The sequence below is a fragment of the Uloborus diversus genome, chromosome 5 (assembly GCF_026930045.1).
Source record: "Uloborus diversus isolate 005 chromosome 5, Udiv.v.3.1, whole genome shotgun sequence".
NCBI classification, from domain to species: domain Eukaryota; kingdom Metazoa; phylum Arthropoda; class Arachnida; order Araneae; family Uloboridae; genus Uloborus; species Uloborus diversus.
The window spans coordinates 165,847,223-165,871,250 of NC_072735.1; the positions used below are offsets into that span (position 1 = coordinate 165,847,223).

The 24,028-nt window shown below is 35.2% G+C and overlaps 1 protein-coding gene across 1 annotated transcript in view; it reads left to right on the forward strand.

Annotated features, from left to right (window-relative positions):
- The window catches only part of LOC129223253 (uncharacterized), a 113,172-nt gene that overhangs the window by 70,250 nt on the left and 18,894 nt on the right, over nt 1–24,028 (forward strand). The window contains 2 exon segments of the mRNA XM_054857819.1: nt 17,215–17,397; nt 22,295–22,467. Of these exon segments, the coding sequence (XP_054713794.1) occupies nt 17,233–17,397; nt 22,295–22,467 (338 nt within the window). The 5' untranslated portion in view covers nt 17,215–17,232.

Below are 24,028 nucleotides of genomic sequence, written 5' to 3' on the forward strand. Positions count from 1 at the left end.
TCGAAAATTAAAAATTCCCAACTTGATTCCATTAATTCGCACAAGGTGTAGCACTAACAATAAAAAGTTTTTTTATTTTAATTTTGATTTTTCGAGTGAAAAAATAGAGAATCGTTTTCTTCATATCATGTTGAAGTCTATGAAGAAAAACATAATGTTCTTCTTCGCTTTTTGAAAACCTCTTGCTTGCATGCTGCACGTGTGCAATAAATTGTTCTCAGCAACATAACCACTGCTCCTCTGCAGTTGCGATGATGTAGTAATAGCCAATTTTTCAAAATCTCGGAGAACCTGTTTTCATGGAAGCTGATGACTCCCTGAAGACAAAAGAAATCCTCCGTTCTCCTAAAAGCGACCAGGTCTCGAGCACTTTGTTTCATATTCGTGAGTTTTAAGGGTTCCAAGTCAGTGCACCACGAAATTGCCACCTTTGACCTCTCGGGCAATATCGATATTCTTTCCGAGACCCCCCCCCCCCCCCGCACACACAAAAGACGTCACCCATCGCTGCTCACGACTCAAGGTTAGTGGCGAAAAAAGAGCTATTCTTACGCACAAACAGAAGGAAGATTTCGCTGGGTTGTGTTGGTTTTAATTTATTGGAGTGGCGTATGCTTTTTTAATGGTGCTCTAAGAAGTTTTGCAGACTTAGTAATTAAAAATTCGCTTCTTTCTTGGGCTTAGTTGCATTTACCATTGTTGTTTTTTAATGATGATTTTTTTAAAGCTAATTTCGGTTAATGGTCTGGTTCATTAAACATAATGAGGAAAGTGAAAGCAATTAGGTGGATTTTAATTTAATACAGCAATTGAATTTTTTGCTACATTCTCTCGCATCCCACTTCACGATCTTGAGTTCGCTTGATCAGGAGAACCGCTTTCTGTATGTATTTGTGTGTGTGTGTGTGTGTGTGCATGCATTGTAAAGGCAAGGGTCTGTCTGTGACAGGCCCGTGTCCAGGATTTCATAAAGGGAGGGGTTGAAACCTTTTCCCTTTGTAACTTACGTTGTCAAAGGAAAACTAACTACGCGTGTTGAATAGTTCATTTTAGTTCGATAACTAGGCTTTTTTTTTATATACGTTTTGCGTTTTTTTTTTTTTTTTAATGAAATCTTATTTGTACAGTTGAACATTTTGTAAAACACACATATTTCTTTTATGCCACCTCATTTTCCTTCTTTTTTTTTCTTTTGTTTTTCCATCAAATAACATTGAACAGGAATTGAATGAAAATAAAAATTTTATTTAAAAAAAAAATTGTTGTTTCGCATAGAAACATTTTTTACAGTGTGAAACGACTAATTCATCCAACACTAAAGGCGTACCATAAAAAAAACAAAAAGCAAAGTAACCATTTTCCCTGCCCCTAAGTTTTTTTTGTGGGGGGGGGGGTACGTCATTGTCTAATATTCTTTTAAATAATTTTCCCCTGCATGCTTACAGCATTGCCGGACCATTCCATTTTTTCAAGAACTTAGCAGCGAAGGTGCTTGGGAATCCTACACTTGAGGAAAATGTTAATTGTTAAAGTTGGGAAAATATTAAAGAGGGTGAATACTGTATCAGAGTGTAACTCTAAAATTAATTAAAACTTAAAATACGTTTTGGAAAATCGTTTAATGATTCATTGATTTTTTTTTCAATGGGAGGGGTTTAACCCCTAAAACCCTCCCCTTGGACACGGCTCTGGTCTGTGAATTTCATGAATAGAATAGCTTTCTGAAAAAAAAAAAAAAAAAAAAAAAAAAATACAAACTTTACAAAAAAAGGACCTTGGCAAAAATTTAAGATAGACCTCTGTATGTGTTTGTTTGGGCGTGAATACATTCTAAAAGCAAGGGTCTGTCTATGGATTTCATGAAAGGAAAAAGTTTCTTAAAAAAGAATACAAACTTTGCTAAAAAGGGACTCTGGCCAAAATTTAGGATAGACCTCCGTATGTATTTGTGTTTGTGGGGAGGGGGGGGGGGGGGTGCATGCATTTTCAATTACAGGTGTGTAAGACATTGTATAAAATGTATAACTTTCTAAAATATAACTTAAAATTCACGAAAATAGATAGTTTGACCAAAATTTGGAATATTCCTCTGTGTGTGCTGGTATACAGGGTGTTCCGTTTTAACCTACAAGACCTTTATTTTCGCAACCGTTAGTCCTAGGTGTATACTTCCGAGTGCAAAAATGTTCAAAATCAGATGCAGAGTTAAGAAGATTGAAGCAAAAATAAAAATGAGTCAAAAAATACAAAATTTAACTTTGTATACGGGTCCTAGGTCCCCTAACTAATATTTAGAGAAATGATCTTCATTGAAAACTATGACTGACACAAAAAACTTGACATTTGTGCGACCAAACCTCAAAGAGATATTCCAGTTCAAAGTTTTAAGGGACCATACAGAAGATGAGATTGGAACTTATCGCCCTTTCAAAAGAATGATAGGTCGTCAAAGTAAGAAAAACAAGGTATTATATTTGTCATTGCTATTCAAAAATAAATGCAAATGTTATGCCGTGATACGCAAAAACACACTGAAAAACCTCGAACAATTTGAAAAACCATACTCTATGAACATATGTAATTTTAAACACTTGTTAATCGCTATATTTCCCCCCAAAAGGTGTTATTGACGGCGAGTGAAAAGTGGTGTAAGTCACAATACGCTGCGTTTCACATCTCGGTGAATACTGGTCTTACTAATTTCAAACTTTTTGTGTTGGAATAATTTTTCATTGGAGATTATTTCCCTAAATATATTAGTTAGAAGACCTGAAACCCGTATGAAAAGTTAAATTTTGTATTTTTTGACATTTTAATTTTTACTTCAAACTTTCAGTGTAACTTTGCATCTGATTTTGAACATTTTTGCATTTGGAAATCTAGGACTAACGGTTTTAAAAGTAAACGTCTTGCAGGTTAAAACGGAACACCTTGTACATAACACATACATACATTAACACAGATTTTCTTTAATAAATTGCAGTTCTTATTCTATAACCATTAACTTATCTGATCGACTTTTACACTTTGAGAATAAAGTCAAGTATGTCTAACAGTTTATATTTAGGCTGCTATATATCTTAAGGAAATAAAAATTATTCTTAACACATTTGAGAATAATAGTGTGTGAACTAAAAAAATTTCGATTGGCTAAACCATTTTGTTTTTCCTTACAGTCATTGCTATGATCGATTACTTTCTGAGAATTATTTATTTAAATACGTTTTAATCTTTTGAAAACGAAATATCTTCCTTTTCCTCCTCATGTCAAACACGCTATTCGTGAAAAAAATTTCCTTTTCAATATCTTAAAGTAATATCTAAGTAATTTCCTATTTAATAAACCGGATTCGATTTGAAAACTGTCAGTTTAAAAGTTCCAACGCAGACGATTGAAGAAACAGTATTATTCTTTTGAATGTCTTTGATTTGATTTTGAATTTGTCCTCAATATGTTAAAAGAAACTGGTTTCTGCAATCAATACCAATAGTACCTAAAAAGGCTACTTTTCCGTTTCATTCAAGAATGATTAAACCGTGAACTCGATTATTAACTGTTAATCAATTTTAAAACTCTGTTTTACCTCAAAAACATTTATTGTCTGCAGCGTTGAAAGCAATCGATAAAAAATTAAGTTAAAAAAAAATGAATTTCAGAGGACAACACACAAGACTTGTAAAATAAATTGCATACACGTGATAAGGGTTTACAAAAAACTCTTTTACCTTTTCAACAAAAAAGCAGTAAACTTTGGAGTAACAGTTATTTGGGTGAAGTTATTCAAAATTCTAATGCACGTGGACGTGAATAAAAATTCTCTGCGTTACATCGTTCTCTCGTATTCTGTTTCTGCAAAACGGAAAAGTCTACTACTATCATAATGTAGTTTGTGAAAATTTTAACACTAAACATATCACACCATGGCATTTAAATTAAATATGTTGTATTACTTAAGTTGTTCTATTTGATAAAAACTTTTAAAAAAAGTGATTGCATATAGTAAAAAAAAGGGAAAGTTTAATGCAAAATTTACAAAACATCGCAGAAACGTGTTTTGGGGTTTCAAGAAACCTTTTCTTCATTGCAGAAAGGCGCGAATTAATGGATGTAAAGGCATCCGATAAAAGACTAGCCGACTATGGGTTTGTTGAATGACTTTATATCAATAAACTACACCTTTTTGCATGGAAATGGGGTTTCTTGACACCTCGAAACACATGTCTCTATTATAGCCAAACGTTTCTGTTGCATTAATAACAGCATGCTTCCCAATTTTAAAAAAAGGGGGGAGGGGGTTTCAATACAGGAATTTCTTTTTAGAAATTAATGTTTACGTTCATGGGTTAAATTTAGAAAAACATGATTTCTGGAACTTTTTCAATTTTTGAAGTATGTCTTCTCAAGATACAGGAAATACATTCCTATTTTTCGCAAGCTGATTTGATTGAACACTCAAAACATTTTGAAGTTCTTTGATTAAAAAAAAAAAAAAGACAGTCATGTTGCTGGCCGACAAAAGTTATGCTTTAATTGAATAACATAAGCTTATTTCAGTAATACAGTTAAATCGATCAATTCAACATTAGAACCAACTTCAATATTAGAAGCTTACGTTATTCAATAAAAACATAGCTTCTGCCTGCAGGCAAAAAAAGGCAATCGGCGATTGCCTTTTTTTTTTATATATATATATATTTTTATTGCTTTTTAGCATTTCTCCCCAATGCTTTTTACATTTAGCAAATTCTCCCTCTCCCTGGTGGGCTTGAGCGGCACGTCTCGTGAGGCACGTCTTTCGGTAAACAGCCGAAGCGCTAGCCGATTGCACCTCGGTGGCTTCGCTACAGATGAATTGTTAAACAATTTCATGTAAACAGAGCATTGCGCATGAGCGTCGGCAGGTGGAACGTTTTTTTATGTCGTTTTCTTTCGAATTCATTCCGGCCGCAGAACCTCCCATAAGAAGCATAGCTTTAAGATGTTTAACTTGGATTCATACTCCATGTTCATCCTGGGGTGGATATGAGGAGGGATTCATGATCCCCCCCCCCCTCTAAATCGTTGACAATCTCATCGATTCACACTGGGCTCAAATACCTTATGAATAAGATGTGAACGAGTGCAGTAATATTTTCAAATCTGTAACTATATTTAAAACTCTACTTCCTTTCATTGCTTGTAAAATTAATTTGTGTCGTTTATGGCCTACTAGATGCCTTATTCCTGACCGATTTGGTGCTTTTTATCGACATTCAATCAATTCAACAAATTTTTCACTCAAAACTCTAGATTATTCTCCAGCGTGATCTCCCCCCCCCCTTAAAATGGTAGTCTGTAAATCCACCACTGTGTTCAACCCGTCCCATCAGTCCGCTCTTAGTGAAGTAGCTACTCCGTTCAATGATCTGAACGAGCTATATATTTGGCATTGATACATTTTAATGACCAGTTTTACTGACTGAAGAGTTGCAGCTGATAACACAAAATGTATTTTTGGGCACAAACATTTAGAATATTTTTCACCGAGACATCCGCGTAGCCAATTTGAAAAGAGCCAACCGGGGCAGCCTCCAGGGAGTGGAACATATTCACAAAGGGGTGATGACCTAGACAAGTCCTCGCAGATCGCAACTTTTTCGCAGATTCGGCCAACTTCAGAAAACGGGTTAAAGCGAAAGCGTGCTCAATGTTTTTGATCCCAAAGGGCAACTGCCAGCATACTGGAAGAAGAATAATGACGGGCAACAAGAGAATGCAGGTCGTGGTGAAGACGGTTGGGATTGAGGTTTTGTTTTTAGTCTGCTAGAGGAGACCTTTATAGAGGGGTTGAGTCGACCCGGAAGTGACCTTGAAATCACTCTAACCCGGTTATCTAATGCTCGAGAAAACGGGGTAAAGCGAAACTCGATGAGTTGAAATTTAATCTGGAGGAAAAAGTGTTGTTCACTGGACCTCTACGGATGCAAATGGAGAGTTCGATGCTTGAAAGTTATAAACAAAGTAATTTGCTGGAATCGTCGGAAGAGAACGCATTTTTTAACTCGGATATTGCAAGTGGATTCAAATAGATTATTTTCATCAGAAGAAATAAGTACACAGTTAAATTTCCTGTGGGAAGGAATTAATAATCCAGGGAAAAATATTCTCTTGACATAAAAGCTGGTAGTAATGAATATGATCCGACATTTTTTGACGCATTAATTTGAGACTACCTACTAGAGAGCAAAGTAGCACACCAAAAATAGTTCGGTAGAGTCCCAAAAAGCAAAAACTAGGTTTAATGTGGACCAAAAGGATAACTGAGGGAGAAAAAATGCTTGGTTATCGGGGATATCGCGCAACAGGGTTAAGTTTGGGATTTTTTCGCCCTGCCTGGATGTGGCCGAGTTTTCGGTACTGAGGCTGGTTTATTAAGTACCGGCTTTTCAGTACTCTACTACAACAGAGCTCTGCTCCCAACCATAAAGGATCAGATTCGTCACTAGGGATACAGCTTTTTCTCGTTCAAGAAACTGGACTGTCCTAAGATAAACTTACACGTTTACGGCATACACACGAGAATTTTTATTTATTTTAAACTTACAACAGAATTGCAGATAATCGAGCGTTTAGTGCAATGCGAAATTGAACGTATTCGATAATCCCAATATTCGTCCTCAGAGTTACTTCATTATTTTCTTTTTAACAAAATATAGCCTTATAAAAAAGAGCTAGTAGTTGTACTCTAGAAGAGTTCGTTTTCCAGCAAAAGCAAACTCCTATCACTTGAAAAAGTAAAGTCTTATTCCTCCTACTTTTCCAAACAACTATTTAGCGTTTCCGCATTGTTTCATTAGCGTAGCGCCATTGAATGAGAGAGAAAAACGCGGGAAAGTGTTTTCACCTATCCTTTCAAAGCCTCTAATTAGCTTTCAGTTTTTGTTTATTCAAGATCTAATTCACAGATCCCCGAGTATCATCGACCCTGAGTTCTTTGGCGTCGGTTTTTCGAACCTTCAGATCGCCGTTACACTTCTCTTACTCGAGCGACCTTGCCTGGGTAGCCTTGTCCCAATAAATTGTGCTGTAAGAGGGAAGTGCAGACCACTCTAGGGTTTTAGTTGAATTTGAGGAAACGCCTATGTCACCACGTGCTTTCAATTTGCATGCGACGAGCTGCAGACATGGGTGCAAGTTTTAGGTGTGATTTTTTTTTCCTTCATGGAGCAGAGTTTGTAGTGAAAATACAAAAGTTATTTAAAAATTTTTAAATCTTCCTCGAATTCAATGATGCATCAATCCAGAATTCTGTCTTCCTTGGGATTACCATAATTTTAATTGAAGGGCGATAGCTCTGATCCGACCCCTTGTTATTATTTCCTGAGCCAATCGCTGGATGCCAGAGAAGCAGACAAGCCAATGAACCGAGTTTGATTTTCGAGTTTTGCTTGAATGTTAAGTAACTTTCTAGTGCGTTTTTAGGGAAGGAACAAAACTCGTTTTCTATTTTCAGGAAACTTAATGCAACTCTTTTTTTTCGCGTTATATTTTCATCCTTAAAATATTTTGCCAACATTGTAATGTTCCCAAAAAATGCATTGTTTTTGTTATCTTGTCCGTTTTTCACAAGAAGGCAATTGACTCCTCCCTCGCCACGTGGTATCCGATGTTTCTATTTCGCTGTTTTCGGCAGAAGGTATACTCGGGTCATAGCATTTTGTTGTAATAGCAGCAGTTTTTGAAATGTAAGAATAACTAAAATGACAACAGACAAGTGAAGCAAGTGATGTAAAGGACACTTAGACTTTTTTGCACATTAAAATGCATGCCCAAGTTAAGGGTGTCTGGTTGTCTCTTTCAGAAGCGCGTGGATTGTGTACCAATCACCCCCGCGTAAAATGGAACTCTGAGATCGAGGGGGTGTGGCGAAGTGCCTTCTCCTGAAAAACGGACAATACATTATTGCTACAGCAGTGCACAAACAGTGACATCTTTCCGGATTCGTTTCACGTCACAGAGCTATCAACAAATCATGATCCTCTGTATGAACACAAATTCTAATGATGGAATAAATGACAGCCAACTAGTAAGCCCGAGGGTGTGTTAAAAAAATTATGTAAGCCCAATGACGTACTTGAAAAGGTGGTCAGAGACTTCATCGTTCTCTGCATCAGTGTGAAAACATCATAGCTGTCAAAGTTCACCGTATTAGCAAAAATCTCACAGGATTTGCTTAATAATTTGCCTTTTTTTAAAAATAGTTATTTGACTTTTACTTATTTTTGGCATCAAAAGTTGTTTTAAACTATTTTGTAGCTGTAAGCATGAAGAGCATTACTCTTACATAAACATTCTTTTATATTAAAAGAATTAACTATTTCTGAAGAAGTTAAAGAAAATTAGTTCCAAAATCAAGAATAATAAGCAGATGAACTAGGAAAAGATTCAGAACTTAAACAAGACGGTAAGTTGGTGCATTTAGTTTTGCACCAACTCAACCCATATCATTTGTTCCGTTCTATCTCAACTACTAACAAATTCAAAACTAGTTTTATCCTCCCCCTCATTTTTAAAGCACAAACTGCTTTTAGATACGCAGCCGAGTTTCATGCAAATGTTTATTTTCTGAAAATGATTCACAGGTTAAAAAAATATGTTTGACCTTTTCTATGTCACATGTGGCCCAAACTATCGTGGGCATGAAATGACCTTGAATATCAACCTCCACAAATTTGACCGGAATGGCAGTGACATTTTTTAGCTCCTAACATCTTCCCAATCAGAGCTAAGTTTTTTTTTTTGAAAATCAATCAATTTCGATCACTAGGTTTTCTGCATTGCTGTTTTCGTCCTTGAAGGATTTGCGTAGGAAATGTACTTTGGAAGCAAAAATATTTTTGAGGACGACACATTTAAAAATCTTCAGAAGTATCTACCAGAAGAAAGGTAAATAAATAAAACACTAGTTCTGTAAATTAAGACATTTTTCAGAATGGGAAAATACTAGTGGCAGCGCGGTCGTGCAGTAATAAAAGTAATAAGCAGTGCAGTAATAAATCCAAGTTCAACTCGTGGCCTATCCGAACCGAAATTTTCTCAGGCTCTAACCACGGAGTTGCAGTCGTTTCTTTGAGAAATAAGGAGGTGAGGCGGTGATTGTAGCACATTGTCAAGATTTCATTGAGTTGCCTGATGGATGTTTCCTGATTTTCTATTATTTGCATGATGTGGGATAGGCACCATTGGAAGCTCTTCAGGATCGCAAGTTTCCTCCAAGGTTACTCTGCACCAAAAAAATCACGGAATAAATTTTGTCTGGAACAGACTGTTGCATGAGTTGGTTGGTGTATGCATATAATAGAGAAAGTGCCGGCTTGCTCTCCAGTCACCATTCACCAATAAGAAACAGGTTTTTGTTTGAGTGTCCTTTGACAGTCCTTCGTGCCGCCGCATTCTAATGTATGCATAATACTATTTATCGCTCCTTGACAAGAAATGCTTTGCATAACTCAATCTACCATAATTAAACCAATGTTTTGATCGCCAATGAATTATCACCAGTGCTGCCGACAGGGAAGAGGAAAAAGGTAAACTCGATCTCCTACTCTTTTGGAAAAGTACTGAAAAAGGAGGAGGATTTTGGGTATGGTTAGCTGGGAAGCTCGCATGTCAGTACCCGCATCCTCAGGCCCAGCTAAGCTCTTGGAGACCTTGACAATGAAGAAAATGGTTAGTTTTTCAAGAAGCTTTTTTCGTGATTCCAAAAAGGAATACTCTCTCTGCTGGCATGCTTTCAGTGAGAATTAAATATGACACAAGCAAACCCACACAAAAAGATTGTTTGTAACCCCCTCCCCCAACCAAAATAAGTTCTGGTTGGGTACCTGAGCTCCAAAAGAAAGCTTTACCCACGTACTCGGCAATGTGCGAATATCTATAGCACAAATAAATTCCTCTTGACGCGTAGTTTTGGATGTACGCGTGCCATTTCTTTTCTTCACGACTCCATGTGTGTGCGTTCTTGTCATTTTATTCCCTCCCATCACGAATCTCTGCCCATACATTGCGGGCCGTAATGGTGTTGACCCACCTGCAGAAGACAGCCCGAGTCCGCTTTATGACATATTACCGAGTACTATGGACGGTCTCTGAATCAACAGATTTCAGTCTTCCAAGAGACCCTTATCGAAGGATACAAAAATGTCTGCCGCTTTAAAACCACCTGTCTCGTATGAATTTATTTTATTAGGGTCCTTTGACGTAAACAAGAGGTGATGTTTCAAAGAGAACGTCTACCTTTCGTCAAAAAAAAAAAAAAAAAAAAAAAAAAAAAGCCAATTTGCTTGTTATTGTCACTGCTGTCAAACAAGGAATGTTTTGTGGTGGAGGTCTAGTGTCATGATGCTGTGATTGGTTGGTTTAAATGGTTTTAGTGGTAAAAGTCTTAAAGGTCTGTACTGCACTAAACAATGAATGTAGAATGAGAAAAGACAAGAGGTAGGAAAACGAATGAAAATGTTTAAAAAACGAGAGAAAAAAAATATTTCAAGAAAGGAAAAATTATCTAAATACAATTGAGGAAAATGTCTCAATAACTAGATAAAACGTCCGAATTCTGATAATTGAAGGAAAATATCCCAATGACTAAGTAAAAAGTTTTAAAGATTAAAAAATGAAGTATAATAACTGAAGCACAAATCCTAATATCTAAGTATAATATCTCAATAACTATAGACAAAACGTCCGAGTAGATAATGACAAATTCTGATAACTGAAGGAAAATATCCAAATAACCAAGTAAAATATTTTAACGATTAAAAAGTAAGATATAATAATTGAAGCGCAAATCCTAACATCTAAGTAAAATGTACCAATGACCAAATGAAAGATGGTAAAAACTACGGAAAAAACTGTTTGACAAGCATGAAAACTTGCGAAAGTTTTAATGACTACAAGGAAAATTTAAAAGCTTCTTTTTTCTTTTTTAAAATTTTTACGGTACATTTTTTACATTTAATTAACTAATTTATTTTTCTGTCTTTTTTTATTCTTTTGGCTCATTTTTTATACGAAATGCAAGATTCTACGAATGATTTTACTCTGTATTGCACTAAATTTTTTTTTTACATATTCCTTTCGTGAATCCTAAAAGATCGTACTCATAAAGATAAGTAAGGTTCTGAAGAACTAGAGTTTTCAAACGCAAAGAAAAAAAATCATCTTATCTTACAGGAGAGACTTCTGAAATTGGAAAAGAATAGTCAGTGCATGAGTCATTTTCTTTTAAATGTGGAACAATCATATCTGTAAATATCGAAGGAGCTTTTCGAGATATAAATATTTTCTTTCAAACTAGAGCCGTTCTTTCAGATATGAAATCATCAAAAAACATTTTTAAAATAATGTAATGAAACTGTGATCTTGCGTTTTTATGATGTTTTGAAATACATTAAAATTCACAGAAAAAGATTAAAGAGAAAGGTATCAATATATTTTTTAATTCTTCATCAGATCTTCTTATTGTTATTATTATTATCATTATTATTGTAACCATCATCATTATCATCGTTGTTATTACTATTACCATTTTACATTTGTTTTAAACTTTAATGTACATGCATTGCATCAATTTCTTTCAATGTATTATAATGCAATTACGATTTTCAAAAAAAAAAGTTTTGATTATTGTTCTTGCTTAATGGAGTCGTTTCGAAAATTTTAAAAGTATTTTTTTTTTTTTTTTGGGAAAGAGCATGCTTAAAAACATAGGATCTCACCATTTTTTAAATAATTTGTTTAAGTTTAATATTTTAAAAAAAATAATACTTAAATCGGAGCGCTTTTATTACTTTCTTCTATATCTAATATATAGAAGAAAGTATTGGATTCGTGCAAATTTTCGAATTTCGAATTTTGACGAATTCGAACGTTTTGAGGTGTGCTGAGTCCATTTCGACTATTTTTGGAAAATGTCTGTCTGTCTGTGTGTGTGTATGTATGTGTGTGTGTCACATCTGTGTGTGACCAGTTTTTTGTGGCCACTCTACAGCAAAAACTACCGCATGAAATCGAACGAAATTCGGTACACATATGCGCCGCTATGTGAACTTGTGCCCATTGGTTTTTGGCGCGAATCCCTCCAAGGGGGGTGGAGCAATGGGACGTTATTTGAGTTACGCGTGCTTGCTGTTCCTCAGGAAGTAACTGGCGGAATCAGGGAGGCTAAAAGGAAGGAGGCTCATCTCCTTTGGCAGCGGGGCGAAAAAGTGACCGGATTATTCCATCGCCACTGGTGGCGCTAGTGTTCAATCTCTCGCAGTTCGCTCGCCTGATTTAAAGGGAAAGGAGATTTCGCTTCACCGACCCCGAGTATTCGACTGGGTGGATGCCGGCAATTAGCTAGTTTGGGGCCATTGATGCGAAAAATTTGTTGGAACTCAATAATATCGCGCGGTCATCACGATGGACCTAAAATTACTTTCTTTCTTATATTTGTTCTAGAATTTAGACATTAATTCTGTGTTTTAGCCATTAGAATTATTTTTTTTTTTAATTTTATGAATTTCATTAAGTTAGATTTCACGTACCATACTTGCTTAGTTCTTTTACTCCAATTACTTTATTGTGTTACCTCGATCTTCTTTCTCCTTAGCTCTTTTACTCCAATAAATTTATTCTGTTACTTCGATCAATTTTCTCCCCCTCCCCATAAATTTTGCGTGATATAAGCTCATTTAAAATTAAATATTTCACAGTAATATGTGCAACAATATTTAGTTTCTTTTTCTGTTTACTTCTGCTGAAAAAGCCGTTTTTTTTCCTTTTTTCTGTTGGATTTATTTTTAAAAACGATAAGAAAAAAAAATCAGTAATACTTTGAACATTGAAAAAAACTGCTTTTTCGTTAGTTGATTGTGAACAATTAAAAAAGAATCTTACAAGAAAGTGCTATTCAATTCAAGCGCTAATCTAGTTTATTGCTTATATTTATCAAGCTAAGTTTCGTTTTCACTTACCATAATTACTTGGTTCTTTTATTCCAATATTTCGTTCTGTTTCACCGAGTTTCTTTATCCTGCACCTCCCCCCCCTCATACACACAAATTTCGTGCGATATTAGCTCATATAACTTAATATATTTCACTGTATTATGTACACCAATATTTAGTTTCGTTTTTGTTTAATTAATTACTTTTGCTGAAATAACCTTTTTTTTTTCTTTTTTATTTCGTTGGATTTATCTTTAAAAACGATTAGAAAAAATATTAATACTCCGTACATTGAAAAAAAAATTGTTTATCGTTAGTTATTAGTGAACAATTACAAATAATGTTACAAGAAAGTGCTATTTATTACAAGCGTTGATCTAGTTTATAGCTTATATTTATCACATTGTGTTTCGTTTTCACTTACCATAGTTACTTTCTTTCTCCTCCTCCCATACATAAATTTCGTGTGATATAAGCTTACATAAAACTTTATGTATTACATTTAGTTTGGAATTGTTGCTCTGCGCTCGATGTAAGTGAAATTTGAAGATAAAAAAAGCAAAACATAAATATTTTGAGGAAAATTATATGTTAAACAGTTCAATCTTAATTTCAATTGAATTCTCTACCATGAGTGCGTTCCTGAGTTTTTCTACTACAGTGGAGTTTCTATTATTCAAGTTAAGCATATGTGAATTTTAATAAATAAGAAGAAAAAGGACATGGAAATATAACTAGAAGAAAACAAAATTAGTGATTTAAATTCCAAAACTTTAGTTGTTCATTGCTACTCTCTTTCTATTTTTTTAAATGAATAACTTTAAAATCAAGTCCTCTCATTTACTCTTAAAATCAAATGCATAGTACTCAGAAAAATTACGAAAACCGGATCGTAATCTACGGGTTTTATTGGGAGAAAATGTTTTTAAAAGTCAGCTAAAATCATTTTTAGTTTCATGGCAAATGAGCAGAACAGCCATATCAAAAACAATATACAAAATAGAACACAAATTGCACAACACATAACAAGAATGAATGCTCGCTAAAGTCGTAGCAGAAACACAAATTAAACACATCGAATGCAAAATATGCCAAAAACCTAGGGTGGAGTAAAGTATTCTATGCTTCTCTGAACAGCTTTCATGGCGAAAGTAGTTTAATACTTCCAAATATACAGGTGACAGTTTTTAAAACACACTTGTTTACACTGCTTCGCTACGAGCGAAAAGATATAAACAGTGCGAGAGATGACACTGTAGCGGCCTCTGGCGGAAGTGGAATTTTGTTGCCAAACTGCTAACATGGAGATTCGTCTCCTTCCTTTTACTCCCTGGGCGGAATCAAACAAAATTTGGTCCATATGTTGCCATTAACAGGAACAGGTGCTGATTCAATTTTGGTGTCAATAACTCAAACGGGGGTTGAGTTATAGAACGTTTTTTGTCGTCAATTGTGACTGCTGTATCTCAAGAAATAACAAACGGAATCAAACAAAAATTTTTTGACAAGTAGCCCTTAGTGGGTATAAGAGCTGATTTTATTTTGGTGTTAACAGCTAAAAAGGGGGTAGCGCAATCGCCCGTTCTTTTTTTCCATTGTGAGTGCCCTATCTTAAGAAGTAATGCTACGTTCTGGTTGAAATTTGGAATATATGTGAATCCATACGTAAACAGGCTTTGGTTCAATTTTGACTCCAATCGCTCCAAGAGGTGTTGATTTTTTTTTTTTTTTTTTTTTTTTTTTGCGAATAAAAATAGTTTTATAAATGCAACAATAAGAAAGATAAATCATAATAGATTGTCGTCTGCGTATTTCTCGTGATTTTAATTGTATGGAAATGATCAGAAATATTATCTCAATGATTTAAAATTTTTAACTGTTGCCATCTTATGTTTGTTAATAAATAAAATATTTGTAATTAATTCAAGTAAGGCTTGTAAAGTAACTTTCAATTTTCGCTCTTTGTTTTGTTTTTACAATAATTCAGACATTGGGATGGTCGTCAAGTTTTTGCATGTGTAATTTTGTTTTTGTTAGGAATATTGCTTCCTCGTCAAGCATGGGGAGGGATCAGAAAAAGGAAAAATATAGAAGAAAGTTTCGTGATGGCCACAACATACTAGTTGTTTACGGCTTTTGCCGGTGACATCACAAATGATGAAATGCCATTCAGTATTGCCATTCACAGTGCAAAATATTTAATTCGCATCTTTACTTACGTGTATTGGCAACGATATGGTTGATAGCGAGCGTAGAGCGCAATATTTAATTCGCTTCTTGATTATCATAACGTGGAAAAGTAGTAGAGAGATGCGACAAAGTGCATCATTTGTGACGTCATCAAGACCACGCCTTGTTTGAAAAATCGGACATTTAAAAAAAATAATTAAAAAAAAAACTGTTGGGAAAATGAAAGTATTTTCTGGGTCTGTGTTATTTTTTTTTTTTTTTTTTTTGCTTATTCTATCCATTTCAATGACTAAAAGTAGTACTTTTGACTGAAGAAACCACCCCATATTACCATTTTTTAACTTTTAGTGCACTATTTCTTACTTTTCCGGTAATTTTTAAATATTAAAAAAAGAAAAAAAATCGTCGACATTTATACCCCAATAATAACCAAGGATCTCCTCTAAATTATTGCGGGAAAAGAAAAGTTGTCACGTGACAATGAAGCTAGTTACAGGTCTTCGCTGTGCTCTTCTTCCAATGCCAAAATAGATTTACTCTTTTTTCCGAATCCAAAACATTCCGAAAGATTTCAAGGCTATAGGTGCTGTGGGGTCTTCTGGAGGCAGGCCCACCGACGACCAGACTTACACAATTTCTTTGACGTTATTTTTTTTAATACATAGAGAAACTTGTACCGTGACGAAAAGAAAGTTAGAAATCACTGTAATAAACATTCAAAAAGCAATATTCAAATACTCTGTCTTTCTTCAACCATCATACATTTCAAAATTATAGATCTGAAAAGTGAGTTTGAACAAACGAAGGACGAAGCTCAACAGTTTCTTCTCCTGCAAATGAACTTTTTATGAACAACCAAATGTAATTGTCTTCACTCCAGGGCCCCCACTCAATTTTCGCAAACCATTTCGTGCTTCCTTGGTGTACCCTTTAAAATGGTTGATCAGTGAAGAGTGTCAGCTTCGCCAGATCATGAAACTGAATACTGAAAGCAAAATCCACCATTTTGGCACAAATGTTAAGGGTAAAATTAGCAGTCGCCACCGGCCACACGATAACTAAATGAAAAGAGGAGAAAAAAAAAAATGCCGATTAAAAATGAGTTCTTGATCGCGACGTCACAAAATAAATTAGAGATCTTAAAATGTACTGAAGGAGTTGTAATTGGTAAAATCTTTTATTAAAAATATACTACGTTGACCAGTGGCGTACCTCAGAAAAAACTCATTTTTATTGATATAGTATAACAAAAGTTTAAATTAAAAGAAAACTATGAAACCATTGTAAGTAAACTTTGCCCCTGACTAAATGTAACCACCCCTCCCTGTTGTATTGCGCTCCATTTGCCGTCAAAATTTGATAGATTAAATATAATTTAAGATATATTTAGAGAAAATTTCAGAATTGAAGTACTTATGTCTTTCATAAACTTTCGGATCAATTTTTGGGTGCCACCCCAGCAGGGTGTCACCAATGTGGCTTTTAGCATCAAAAACAGCTAATTTTGCTATCGAGCATGACGCTATAAGTAGTTTACAACCTCAGTACACATCAACCTGTACTAACCTGTAATAAAAGAAAGAGGGCGGTTGCATTTCCACAATATTTTCATCGATTATACTATTCTAGGGATGGGGGGGGGGGACAAGGGCGTGCACAGAAATTTCGGGGACCGTCACAAATTACTTTTCCGGGCCCTCTCCATATTGTTTATCCCTATATTTCACCCTTAGTTTTAAAAATATTGGGCCCCCTTCAGGCTCGGGCCAACAGGTGTTCCTTCTCTCCCCCTCCCATGCACGCCCCTGGTGGAAGGTTTTCTTAGAATATGTCGAACCTACTCTCTTAAAACTGTTAAATCGAGTTTTGTTACCTTCTATCGCGCAAATTGGTAGTGACTCAAAATGGCGGGTGGATGCAATTCTTTCTGCTCCCCATGCGAAGGGTCTGTAGAGCAGTGAAGTGTGTCAGCATCCATCTGGCAGCTCATGTCCACACCCGATTAACGGTCCGTGCAACCAACTAACGTCTTTTTTTTTCTCTCCTCTTTTGCAGAAACCTCCACGGTCCGCCATGTCTGTCATCTGCCAGACGTTTGTGCAGAATGCATGGCGCAGTGACCTCTGCTCCAACTGCTTCAAGTCCTTGGCGGACCACACCGACTCCGGAGGACGCACCACCACCTGCGACAGGCTGTCCACCCCCAGATATGTGCCCCAGGCCACCTCACTCTACCAGGTAATAGATCTTACCATTTTCCTCACCTGGAATCATTGGAATATGCAAAGGAGTTTCGACTCCGGACCGATAACCTTACCCTCTGCAATGTTATTAACCCCTCCATGCCTCTCGTTCGAGGCAATGATCCTTAACCTTATATAGCCAACAGCCCAAAACCAGCAACGGATTACTTCACGGCTCATGGGTTAACACTTGTCTGATTGTTTTGAAAGTAAAGAGACTTTTTCTGAACGTACCATGTAAACAAAAAGTTAGGTTTCCTAAATTAGCAATCTGGGTGGCTCAGTAGGATGATTTTTATCGTATGATCGAAACGTCAATATAGTGTAGTTTGACCAGGTAAAGGAATACGTAAGCTCAGAAATTCAGAACATTGTTTAAAATTGTAGAAATTTGTACAATTAAAAATATTTTTATTGATGTATATTGAAAAAAAAAAGAACAAAAAAGCGAACTTTCACGGTTCTACATTAGGGCGATTCTCGAAAAAATGTCCCGTGCGTAACGCTAAGTTTTTTATTTTATTCAAGTAACTATTAATTAAATATGGGATTAATTGTTATGCTTTGATAGGAAAGCATGTATTTTTTGCCCAACAGCATTATTTTTTAAAGGCTTTGGTTAGCTGTAAAAAATAAAAAACTTAGCTTTACGCACGGGACATTTTTTCGAGAATCGCCCATCAGATGTTTTTGAGTATTAAAATGAAAAGTGCAGCAGCAAACTAGTAAATGAAAATTAAATAGCCTCTCTAACTGTAATCTATAAGATGATTGAAAACAACGTCAAACTAGATTAAGGGTTTATGATGTTAGTTTGATCACAGACGAGAGTTGCTATTAGTTTGCTGAGATGCCAGTTTGCCGTTACAGATGTGTGTAGTGTGTTAGTCTCTAAATTAAGTAGAGTCTCGTTGAAATGAACGAAACACGCGCGTCAAAACTTTCCTAATCTCCTCATTCAGACAGAATCCTCCAAACTGGCTCCTTGCTTATTCATGAAAAGCGAGGTAGGGCAAGAGTTTTACAGGAGCTAAACTTTCCTGTCCTTTTCAGTTTTGTGTGACGGTTTCATGTCTGGCGATATTCGAACTATTTTAGTTTCAAAATATGCCCTAAAAAAACTAGGTTGCTTCCATATTCCTTTTCCATTTTTTGTTTCAAAGAAATTAATCTCCGATGTATGTTATAAACATTTTCTGACGATTTTTAAATGAGTGCCGAATGCCAAAGATATTCTCCTGCAGTTTAAATTGTTGCTCATGCTTTGTTGACTTAAAAGGGCCACAAGAATTCAATATCTTGTCGTTATTATTGCCTTCAACTTAGTTCCGCAAAATCCTAGGGTTCTCGCTGGAACTTTGACAAGGGATCCGCAAGGTATCACTCTTTCCTCAAATGGATCTGCTTTCATCGTTGATGCTTTCATCAATGAAAGCATCAAAACTTAGTAAATTTTAATTTTTACAAGAGATCGAACTCTTAAAGGTAATTTGCTAGCAAAAATAAATACTTGATTTGTTGCTTTTATCGATAGAATATACTTTAGAAAACCAACAAACTAACTCATTTACTAGCTTACGTTCCATTATCTTATTACGATGTTATAAATTAATTATCATAATAAAAGAAATATGCAAAAAAATTGTAAATTTGAGTAGGATAAAGTTTTGATATCCTATTTTTTCTGCCCTATGTTCAAAAGGTTCCTTCCGGAAAACGGCAAGATTAAAGTGTTCCTCAAAGTTTAAAAGGTCGAATACCCTTGCTCTAGACAATTTCTATGGCTTTAACACTCATCACCAAATCATACTTTTGTGTTTGAAAGTAATTACTAAGGTTGGAATAAATCACAGCCAATCAGCAAGCAAAGGGAAGTCAACGTTAATTAAAGTAATTAGAGTCAATGTGTGAAACAAACATTTCATCACTTAAAACCACCATTAAGTGGTTTTACAGGAAAATTAGTACTCTAGACGTTGAAAACTGACTGCAGATCTTAATGTCAAACGAAGTTTCGATTTCAAAACAAAAACAGGTGGCTCGACCTCTAATTTGCAACCCGTGAACGATTTCGATTAATCTCTTGGAAGCAGTGAAAGGCTTTTGTGGATGCTTAATGAGCCCGGCCTTCATTAGTGCAGAGATGGAACGGGTATTTAGCTTCCACAAAGAAAGCGTTTTGTTCCAAAGTGTAACCTCTTCAGGTCAAGTGGTATTGTTGAATTCAGAAAGTATAATGAATAACAGCATTTATATAGATCAATTGTTTCTATATAAACGCTGTTTGCCCTTCCTTACATACAATTTGCTTCCAGTGCATCTATTCTGTTCGCACAAAAGAACTTTATTTCTTTTCAGCGAATCTCGAAGTAACGAATCAACCCTTTATAATGCTTTTTTAGAGGAGAGATTTTCATGGAACATTATCCATGAAAGACTACCGATTATTCGTTGATCTTTTGAGCACACTTTATTGGTCTATTTGACATAAGTAATGTCATAACAGACACGTCCCTTGGTAACTACGGGGGGGGGGGGGCATTCGGATTTTTACATGTGTTTATGCTTGAGTAGGATATGGTAGACTGAGTCAAATATTTGTCAAAAGGAATGGAAGGAATTGAAAGATTATGAAGGGGTATATTGACTTAAAAACGGTACTGGAAAAGCAATAATAAGAATAGGGGAACCACAAATTAAAACATATAGAATTAAAAAATATTTTCTCTGAGCTTGAGAGCGTTTAAGGAAACTTCTTACTTACATTATTTATTGTTCTTCTTAACCAAAATTTTATGTTTTTATGAGACTTAGTTACGTTTTTTGATTTGTCCATACCTTTTTAAAGACTAATTAAAAGGGCAAAATAAAAAGATTTTTTTTTTAACTGGACATTTTCTGGTTCAAATGCATTATTATTGTTACATATGAGGCAGTGAAAAGCAAAGGGATGTAAGTACATATTTCCAATTTTTGAGTAAAATGCGTTTAAAGATAACTTCCTAGGTAGGCTTTCATTGAAATTTTTTCCTAAATCATGGTGTACAGCAGCACCTACCAGGGCTACTAGTACTATCTTTTGCCCCGAGAGAGAGGAGAGATTCACCTACCATTTGTTCTTGTTATCTCCAAATTTTTAATTTTGCCACTTACATCCCTTCGCTTCTCTCTCACTGCCTCATATATCTTCTCTCTTAATTTCAACGAAAAAAAGTGAACCAGGCCAAACCGGACAAAATGTAAAAGTAGTTTTTTCATTAATTTTAAATCTTTTGGGGCAGAGCCCCTTACTCGTTGTCGCTCGCCAACCCCCAGAACTACGTCCGATCATTTCACCGTCGGAACTCGTTTAACAGGGCATAGTAACGTGGTGCTTAGAAAGATGAACGTTAAATAATGGAGTTTTGGCGGATTATTTTACATTTTCATGTTACTGTTGATGTAATTCATGTGTGTGGGGGGGGGGAGGGTATTATTTTTTAGGGAACCACTTAAAGTTTTAATACAAATTTTAGTGACTTACTTTATTCATTTACTTGGCAAATTTTTCACATTTCAATGGAACATTTGAAATGGGGCTGTGGAGCTAATAGTTTTCAAAACTCGCCACTATCACATACGATAACGGTAATATTTTAGCTTATGCGTTTTTCCAAGAGCAGAAAGAATACATACTCAGCCAAAACTAATGTTTTTTCAACTTTTCTAAATTTCTTGTAACTTTTCAAAACTGAAAATCATAAATGGCGGCTGAAAGAGGTAAAACAAAAAATGCCGTTTCTTATAACCTGTTTTAAGCTTACAAAATGACAGTAATTTTTCATCATGTTTATAGGGATTTTTCTTTTCTATTCTTTTGATATTACACTACACCAAAAACTGTCAGAAGTCTGTATTTTACAACCAAGGAAAAACATGGTACGGAACGTTTTACCTCTTTCGGTAGTTTCTTAAATTGTCGCAAGGTAGCGTATTCAAGCTCTAGAATTGCGTATTTATAGAAATCAATATCACACTCTACCAAATCGTCTGCGCTAAAAAAAAATCATTTTAGTTAAAGTCTTAATTTGGCGACAAAAATGGTTCAGTCAAAAAAGCAATTCGCAACTCCAGAGCTCGAATACGCTACCTTGCGATGATTAACAATACAACTGAAAAAGGTAAAACATTCCGTTCCACGTTTTTTCTTTGGGGTAAATTAGAGGTTTCAAATAGTTTATGATGTAATGTAATTTCAATGGAATAGAAAATAAAGCTTCCCACAAACACAAAGAAAAATTACTGTCAGTCACTAAGTTTCAAAGTCAGTTATAAATTACGGCATTGGTTTGTTTTACCTTTTTCTTCCTCCATTAGACATTGGCTGCAGCGCCCCCTTTAGTTGATTGGAGCTGCTAATTATAATTTTCTTTTTCTGTAAAGGTTTTCTTATTCGTATTACACTTATAATCTCTCATGGCCAAAAAATTCGACATGTCAAAGACATTCATGCCTAGTTGAAAGTATTTATCTTTTTAGTCCAGAAATTGTTTTTACAATATCGTCTGCGCTACAGGAAAAAAAACATAACAGCTAAAATCATCTTTTTTGTGGCAATAAAAGTAATCAAGCCAGGAAGCCAATTTTCTTCTTTGGGAGATTAAGAAGTTCATTTCTACTCTTTTCAGGTAGGAGAACTGATAAATGTTTTTACCCTATCGCTTTTTGGTTAAAATTTCAATTTTTCTCAATGCGGCGATTAAATAATCGTGCTGAAAATCTTATTGTAATTCAAATTTTTCTGTGGGAGAGCTTTTATGTATCTCGTCTCATGTTATCTCAGTGGGCTAAACACTTTGGTCATTTTATTTTCATGTGTCTTTTTTATGTATATGTCTCATTTCTTTTTCCAGAGCCGGGGTATCTCAACGAGCTTAAAATGGCGACTGAGCGATTCCGTATATGAGAGGGTGTCAAGAAGGGATTTCGGTTCCCAGACGAAGATGAATCAGCTGCAAGAAACGTCCATTGACGGTGGGAATCGGGGAATCCTTGTTCTAAATACTGCAGAGAAAAAAGCACGCAGGTGAGTCAGGAGTGACGTGTTCTATCTTTTGCTGTACTTTTACTTATGATTTTTTGTGTTGGTTTGGTACGCAAGAATCTACTGAAGAGACCTGCTTCTGTCTTGAAGTTGATTAAGGCGAACAATCTCATGGATCTGATCGGATTCAGAACAGAGAGATAAGTAAGAAGAAAAAGAAGACTTACTTATATGATATGCCCTAGTGCAGTTAGAGTTTAACCTTCTGGGACAGGCGGCTATAACAATCTTTACTCGTATTTTACCCCAAGAGCTACTGCCATGATTATTTTGAAAAGGTTCTGCCGGACTAGGTGACCCTAAAGGGATCCTCACCTAAAAAGACTAGCACGTTAGAATTGGCAAAAGTGTTAAATACAAGGACTCTTCGGGGGTCCTCCTATCGCCACACGGAAGTAACTTTCTCATTTGGAAAGTATTCAGAGAATATGTTTGTCAAAAAAAGGGAAGAAATAGGGTGCTTTTTCATTATAGGTTTACCTCTAGAAACTTACCTTTGACGAATTTTAAATCTTGGCGGTGATTTTCATATTATTTATTGCTTTTCTGTTTGTTCAAAGTTAAACACAAATTATTTCTTGATGATTGGCAACATTTTACAACTGTGGGGAAACCCTAGTATTTCTCCCCCTGTTTAATCAAAGTTGCATGTAAAGACCTTGTTTGTCAACATTTTAAATTATTTTGCCCTTTCAATGTATTTTCAAACAAAATTAGTCATTAACATAACGTGAAAAGCTCTAATAGAATGGAAAACAATCCGCTAAATTAAAAGAATTAAACAGCACTTAAAACTCTAAAAAGAGTTGCAGAACGTTGCTTGGTGATACTTCATTATAATAATCACCAAAATTAAAAATGATAAGACAAAGATTGCCGTAAAATTTGAATGCGTTAGCACGGCTTGTCGCCTAGTGGAAATGTCGCCAACCCGGGGATTGTAAGTTAAAATTAGTTGCTAAAATTTGCTGCCACAAAAAATATTAATGCATAACATCAAACAACATTTTAGAGGGAATTATCATACCGTGGAATATGATAAATTGGCAAAAGAATTTCCCATCGCTGAAATAGCTGTTGCCGTTTTTGCTCCTCATAATTTAATTTTAGATTTGAAAAGAACTTTTCATATTAGTTAATGACTTATTTTTCCTTATTTGGAGGTTAATTTTATATTTTAATGGTTTATTTTAACTATTTGGCGGATTTTTTTTTTTTTAATGTAACTTTTTCTGTTATTTGGCTTGTTGAAAAATGAAACATAAAACTTTAAATTTCAGCAACATTGATTTTGGCAAGAAGCAGGTAAGCGTTTTGTTTTGATTAGTTTGGGGAAGAATTTCTGAAAACACGCCAAGTGTTCTACGTTTTGATAACTCCCTCACATTTTATAATTTTATCAAAAAATAATAAATTCGGTTTGACATAAGTTGACGTTACCAAGAGTCCCTATATGAAAACGTAGTTATTCATGTAAGGACTCGAACGTTCCAGCTCTCTTTAGCCGATAAACCAGAACACATATTGCGCGATTTCAAAAAAT